Source organism: Atta colombica, unplaced genomic scaffold, assembly GCF_001594045.1.
Source record: "Atta colombica isolate Treedump-2 unplaced genomic scaffold, Acol1.0 scaffold140, whole genome shotgun sequence".
Taxonomy (NCBI): domain Eukaryota; kingdom Metazoa; phylum Arthropoda; class Insecta; order Hymenoptera; family Formicidae; genus Atta; species Atta colombica.
Window position 1 is genome coordinate 1,941,277 of NW_017259229.1, and position 7,593 is coordinate 1,948,869.

At 34.0% G+C, this 7,593-nt stretch overlaps 1 protein-coding gene across 3 annotated transcripts in view; it reads right to left on the reverse strand.

Moving 5' to 3' along the window:
- Window positions 1-7,057, reverse strand: part of LOC108684853 (constitutive coactivator of PPAR-gamma-like protein 1 homolog) — an 11,025-nt gene extending 3,968 nt beyond the window's left edge. For 2 of the 3 annotated variants that reach the window (XM_018189383.1, XM_018189382.1), the window contains exons 1-13: window positions 6,984-7,057; window positions 5,095-5,517; window positions 4,765-4,937; window positions 4,571-4,684; window positions 4,252-4,398; window positions 3,801-4,170; window positions 3,254-3,505; window positions 2,800-3,177; window positions 2,589-2,727; window positions 2,341-2,466; window positions 2,127-2,244; window positions 1,728-2,028; window positions 529-773 (exon numbers count right to left, since the gene is read on the reverse strand). In XM_018189383.1, coding sequence (XP_018044872.1) covers window positions 529-773; window positions 1,728-2,028; window positions 2,127-2,244; window positions 2,341-2,466; window positions 2,589-2,727; window positions 2,800-3,177; window positions 3,254-3,505; window positions 3,801-4,170; window positions 4,252-4,398; window positions 4,571-4,684; window positions 4,765-4,937; window positions 5,095-5,308 — 2,577 coding nt within the window. In that variant the 5' untranslated portion in view covers window positions 5,309-5,517; window positions 6,984-7,057. Of the gene's footprint in view, window positions 1-12; window positions 414-528; window positions 774-1,727; window positions 2,029-2,126; window positions 2,245-2,340; window positions 2,467-2,588; window positions 2,728-2,799; window positions 3,178-3,253; window positions 3,506-3,800; window positions 4,171-4,251; window positions 4,399-4,570; window positions 4,685-4,764; window positions 4,938-5,094; window positions 5,518-6,983 lie in introns of those variants that run through there. The other variant, XM_018189384.1, reaches the window with a different exon arrangement.
- Between the last annotated feature and the right edge of the window lie 536 nt (window positions 7,058-7,593).

Here is a 7,593-nt window from a genome sequence, read left to right on the forward strand (position 1 = left end):
AAATACTCTGAATTAAAATATATAGAAACCTTTATTTTAACAGTGTCCATATTACATATAAAAAAAACATGCGATAATACAAAACCGCAATGCTACAAAAAAAACATCATGTAAATATAATGTCAAAATAATTTCTTTTTCATCCTAATGATGTAATAAAGCAACACACATAACGAGGATATATTAACTATCCTCCGCTTAATATACATTCTCAAGTACATGATTCCAGATTTATTTCCATGATGTATCGAACGTCTACATATAAAAACTATATAAAAAACTGTATAAGCAAATAATTCTGCATTAAATTGATTTACGTGATGTCCCTCCTAAATGCACGTATTATCCGATCACACCAGCGACGTTAAATAGTGAAAGCGGACTACTCAATATCTCGAACGTTCCCCTAAAATCTGTCCAGAATATCGTCATCGTGTGCTTCTTACTCCATATACACGCAACGATATCGAGCCATCGTTATAAAATTACTTGCAATCACATACCCTATTGAAATCTATTATACCTTACCTGCGGTGGAATCCGTCCGCGAGGGTGTCCTTGCAAGGGTTGCGGCAATCGACCGGGTTGTCCGTAATTTGGGCCCCATTGACCTACTACAACACCAGCGATTTCCAGTTGACCACCACGCGAAGGGATTGGGCGACGCATTAAACCACGTTGCGGTAATGTGCCGCTGCCACGACCGCGCATCAATCCTTCGTTAATAGTACAATTAGCAGGCAAAATATTGGAGGGAACTGATACACGAATACCTGTAATAATATTAAATAAGATTATTATACAGATATATAACAAATAAAAATAGATAAAAATTATGTATTATTAAATTATGTATTATGTAAAAAAATTAAAATGCCATGTAGAAATAATTTTTGTTATATAGAAGAATATTAGCATTTCATAAATAAGATTAATTTTTATTATTTAACAATTTGCTTATAACAAATATGTTTCTTTATAGAATGTTAATTAATTTTCTATGTAATATCTGTATTTGAATTGTTCTTAAAAATATGTATAATCTTTTTACGATATGTAATCGACATATCATAATAATTTCTTAACGACTTCAATTCTCGCAGCAATTTTCAGTTTTATATGAAAAGTATATGAATTGAGTTTCTTTATCAGGATATTTTATCGCAGTTTTGAGATTCGTAGGGTTATATTGATAAACTCCACGAAGCAATATTAGCTGCTTTTGCTTTACTTCCATTCGAAAACATCCTATTATGAAAGATCATAGGATGCTAAGGAAACTGGAAGAATTATTAATAAAAAAAATATAAAATAGAACAATTATCAAAATTCACGCATCTATTAATCAAATAAATTATACCAATTAAACTAAACTATAAAAGTTATTAAATTAACTTTGTTCCTTTTTTCTCAGCTTACAATTACTAATGTTATTAACAACTTATGTGATTATAACATTAAATTATTAAATGTGTCATATTAAATATATTATACTAATTAAATTACATTAAGTAAATGTATTAAATGGGATATAATGTATAATTAATGCAGTGTTTTTCATAATTAAATTTTGAAAGCTATTATTTTAATTAGAAATTTATTAATTAGGAATTATTAGAAACTTATTAAGAAATTGAAAACATTTCGAAAATTTCGAAAAACCACATCCCAATTAAAAACAGATAAATAAAAGAGAAAACATTAATGCTAAAATGAATGTAATATACCTGGCGTGACAGGTAAAGGCGGTCGCGCAAACACGACGGTAATTCCCTCGAGTATAGCTTTTCTCATTCTTTCGACCTTTACAACGCGGTCAATATGACCGCTGCATAATTCCAATAAGTTCTTAGCAATAGTAGCACGAGCCAATGTATGATGAAACAATTTTCCATCAAAGTAAAGCCAAGGGCAACACATTAACCATGGAATCGGCGCGCCACATGCATCGTTCGCTAACAATGCAGTCTCAACACCAGCCATGAACAAAGTAGCCAATTGTACACCGCGTGACGTCACTAATGGAAGCTGTATACAAATAATACATTAAATGTTGACTTATTCAAATATTTAATCATTGCCTAAAATAACAGCTATATTGTAAGAATTATACATGTTCATTTTACCTGTAAATCCTGCAAATACTGAGCATTCATAAGCTCCGGCGAAAAAGCTTGGGCGATGAAAGCGTCTAATTCCTGACGGCGCAAGATCTTTATTTTATCAGAAAAAGACATAATGTATCTGCGAAAGAAACAATTAGAGAAACACTCATTGATCGAATCATGTTCAATTAATTAAAAAAAAAAAAAGCTTAAAATAATCCTAATCAATATTCACCTTAAAACACAGGCCATAACCAGCAGATGTTGCGGTACATATGAGGTATTTAACATTAGAGGTGTGTCTGATCTCATACAAGTCAGAAAACCCCTAAGCCTTCGCCTCTTATCATCTATAACTGTGCTGAAGAACAGGAAATCTTGTCAGTTTATAAAAATTATATGAGTCTACAGAAAGTTTTAATTCAATAATCAATCCACAATGTTATTATATATACGCAATTTAATTGAGATAAAACCACTTACCCAAACCACAAACGTTGAATCGTAGGTACTCCCCAGCCAATCTGCTCTGCTTTCACTAATTCAGGAGTCTGATATGGATTGGACTTGGACCATACCCACTCTTTTATTGTTACATCCGGTATCTCGATTTTTTCACTATCTGTCAAATAAATTTGCAAAATTTAATGAAGAAAACATGAATCTTTTATTATTTGTAAAACATTATACTTACCACCTTTTTCTTTACTCTTTGTAGCTAGATACATCCGATGATGGAGATTAAACAAAATCGCATATACCATTTGTCGAATTGGTCTATAAATGACATGAATAGAAGGAAATTCACGATGATTTTCATCTTCCAGGAGGACCGGCAATTTGATTTCACCAGCGATGAGAATTTGATAAATGTATGGTGACATGAGCCCCTTCTGATGACGTTCCGAGGCGGTGCGCATAACTTCTGGTGATGTTGTAGGAATATGAGTTTTCTCCAGCTGTCTCGCAGAATCGGCTGTTGCATGGGATGGCGATGTCGCTGAGGAGCTACTACTCGAACTTGACGAGCTTATCAAGAGATTATGAGTACCGTTGATAGCATGTCCATCGCCTGTTTCAAAAATTCCAGACGTTTAAGATAGAATAGCAATAAATCGTCAAAAGCCATCGATTTTTAGCCGGCATACTTTGCTCTTCCTCTGTGCGTATGGCATCGGCATCTCCATGGCCCTGAATACCAGGTGGATCGATCACAATTTGCGGCGCCGTCTTTGCGTTGGCTGTTGCCTGTTTGTACGCGTTCAAACTTTCACGTTCGCTCTCCAAAGTTTCAGAGGCAAATCTCGATGTTTCTAAATTAGAGTCACCTTCCGAGACTGATGGTGTGTCGGACAAACTCGACTGAGTCTGTGTGCTCGGTTTGGAATCTAGTTTATGGACTGAAAAAGATTGGCACGGATATATTTTATTTTCAATTTATTAATTAAACTATGTGAAAACTAAAATTAACAACACAGATTCATATATAATAAAATTATATATGCGATTACCATCTCCTTCTATATTCAGTTTCTAGAATTTTATCTTGAAAATGCTAAAATATTTACTTTTCTTATATTAAAGATTAATATTTTTTAATAAAAAATTCTTTAATAGTACATCCCAATTTTTAAATATATTGAAATTGTTTGATAATAAAATATTTGAAAATATTTTTAAATCAAAAAGTCTCACCTTTTGTTGGTTTCACAGGTTTATAATGTAAAAACCCTTCTTTTGTTCCGTTTAAATAATATTGAACAGATTGTCTTAATTTCGAACATCTTGGATCAGAGACAGAACCGAACACTTTTTGTGAAATCACATCCAATTCTGCAGATGGAAGTTCCTTGACAAAATTTGCAATTATTTTAATCATTTGTTCAACGCTTGTCTTATTTAGCACATTGGTGCTAATATTATTATTTTTATAGAAGTCAGCCAAGTCGTTTTCGGTCAATATGTAATTTCCAAGTAAAGCTGCCAATATACAGAACCTGTCAGATGGTATGTTAAGAGCTCTAGTGAGTTCAGAAAGCATATATTCTTTTGTATCAAGAGAACCCTGTTATGGGAAAAAATGTAATATGTTACAGTAAATTATCATTACATAAAATACTGATTTCTATTACTAAAAAATACATACCTTGTATGTAAGTTTTAATTGTTCGGATGAGAAGTAGCGTGGAGGATCAAATGCAGCATATTCTGCATCATCAGCTATGAGTCCGTTGTAATTATTCTCACGACAATAAGCAATAACTTCTTGGTGATGATCATCCATACTACATAACTGTTAAAATATTAGTAACATTATGTAATATTTTATGAATTTTTTAAATTATTATACACAATATGATTAAAATATTACTGTCTCTTTTCTTGTGCATTTTAATTAAATTTGAATCAAAAATTTAACTATAATTACAAAGATTAAAAACAGAAAATAATGTTTATTAACTTACAACTGTGACATTCAGATGCCTAAGAGCCATACGTAAACTGGTCCTTAAACATACAGGAGGAGTCCACCAGATTTTCGGTGGCGGCGTACCTTTCGTTGTTATATGTTTCAAGACCTAAACATTTCAGAAAGATATCTTCAAAAATTTTAATTAACACTCACAATTAATCTGAAAGTATATTTGTATGAACTTACATTGTTAACTTTGGCGCGTACTTGCAACTGATGTTGCACCCAATCTGGTCTTCGAAGAGGTTCGAAACATCCATTAAAGAACACAGCTATCTCTAAGCCCGACATTTCCATTGCTTGTATAAGAACAGCAAGGAATTGGAGCATACGGTTCCATTGTCCACCACAAGCCCAATCTGTACCAAAAAAAAAAACAATAGTATTAATAATCAAATTATTTCTGTTCGAGAAAAAACTAATGAATTTTAAAATTATACAGTAACACATAAAATTTGCCTTATCAAAATTAAATTTATTTATGTTTATATTATAATATATTTTTTTATTATTTACCTGAGAAGAATCCTCCATACAATCGATCCAAGCAGCATTCTCCATCGAGAACTAGTCTTAATTTACTGAAATTGTGTATCTGTTGTCCTTTAATCACACGATTACGTTGAGATTTTTGAGCGACCATTCGCGCTATTTTCAACAAGTCCACAGGTACAGATCCCCCTTGTACACAATTGCTGTCCAAGAAAGTTTGCAAGTCTTGAATGCCCATGTTTCTAATATTCCCGAAATATAGTTCGGTCACGAGTCACTTTAAGTTTGCTTCAATTTTTTCTTTATGTACACAATAGTTTTACTATCTTTATAAGTTGCTTATTTTTGTCTTAAGACCAGCAATGTATTTGCTCTTTTTATAGTCGATATTTTTTTGAAATATTTTAAGACATGAAGAAACCTAATTCCAATTTCAAAAGTTTCAATCTGCAAAAGAGAAAAGCTGGCAATGTATTGTCAATATCAATATAGAGTTGTAAATATTACAATCATTTTGATTAAGCAAAATATTAGCTATCTGCTAATGATTTGTCAGCAGATTCCACATTCGCAAACCAAGCAGAATTTGTTTCATAATCATCAAAATAAAATTACTTATGCCTATTTTCACTAACGATAATTTAACTTTAATCTTGGTTCAACTAACTCTTCATTTTTTTCTAGTTCTAAGTAGTAAAAAATTAAGAATAAATTGAATCGAGATTAAATTTAATTTACATTGATGGAAACGAATATTATACTGATATCCTTTTAAACATCATTCTTACTCTTCTTGACATTCAATAGCAAAGATAGAACAATACTTATGCCGATACTGCATCTTTTAAAAGGAAAGTAGTCATATCTTAGTATCTTACATAATTTTTTGGGCTTTTGTTACACATGATAAGTCATTCACCCTTTTCTAACATCATGAGAAAGTATTTATTTTTTATAAGATTGCGTATTTAAAAAATGTGCAAAATGTTACAACTAATTACTTGGTACTCCAAGTATTTAAAAAAGCGATAAGATATAAATGACCCAATTGTATATTAGAATTTACGAAACAACAGATTCTGCTCGATTTATACAATCGATCAATTACACTAACAGATTTTATTATATTTTTGCTAATTTTCTGTCTATAAAATTTGTAACAGATACATTATTTCTCAGATTTTATGGGATACATGTCGTCTCGTGTCGACTATGACCAAGTTAGTTTTATCACAGTCAGCTATTAAACAATGACTCCATTTGGTTAACACTTCCGCTTTACAAGTATTTACAAATGAAAAAAGGGAGAACTAAAGCGACATAATTCATTTTGTACGTTGCTTCAAAGTTGCATCCCTCTACCCCTCTCCATGTCCCCGCCCCTCCCTTTCCCACTCCTTTCCTTCTGAACGAGATGACAAGCCCGAAGAAGAATTTCCGTTTTGACGTGTCCTGTGGACCGTTGCGTTGCGGAGCGTTGCGTAGAACGCTGGAGAACGCGTAGTGTCGAAATTACGAGGGACCATTCGGCGCCATTTACTTTGTTTACGCGCACATCGAGACAATCGGTGTTAGCCGCGTTCATGCCGGCTGGCCTCTCGCGAGGACCGGTCCCATGATGGTGGGATGGGCCCAGCCCCGTGGATGGGGACCGTTATCGTTAATATCGGATACGAATCCCGAGTTGGAAGCGAGAAATATCGGACGGTATGAGTCGGACCGGTTAACGGACGAATCGGAGCAGTTGTCTTGGCATTGGTTGGTCGGCGGAGTATCGCGGTCACGCTTGATCGCAAAAAGCGGCTCCTTCGCGTTACGGAGTACGCAGGATGTGCGCTGATACCGGGTTCTCGCGGCCGCGCGAACACGCCCGGGTGATCTGCGCGTGCCGCCGTGACGTATCGCGTACTTACGTTAAATTAGCGATAATCATCGTGGCCCCAAAGAAACACAAAACACACGGGCTTTCGGAGTTGGATGACGTCGGAATCGAAAACGGAAATGACCACCCCGGTACCGGTGGCGCGCGCTGCGACTGCCCGGCACGTCGCGCTATCCGGCGCGCCGATTGGCCAGCCCGTGGCGTTCCCTACGTCACAGCTCGGTTCCGACCAGCCGGCGACTATAGTCGGCCGGAACTGCGCGACGCGCCATTGTTTCGAAAACACAAAGCATTCTCGTAACTCGTTTCTCATTCTGCATTCTCCGAGAAAATTATTCACCGCAAGTTTATCACATACTTTTTTTCAAAACAACTATTGTTTTTTTTGTACTGGTTCATTTTATTATCAAACGTACACGATAAAATATTATATTTTTGTATATATTTTATGAATTTATGTGTCTAGATTCTAAATTTTTTTTTTCAAATATTTAATAACGTTTACTTTTAATATTTTTTTTTAACTTTTAAGATAATTTAAAAAAATATAATTTAATTACTAAGATATCAAATTTTTATAACTTTTAAATTATTATTAAGATTTAAGAAACAACCGTATACGAATACGACAAATACGAATT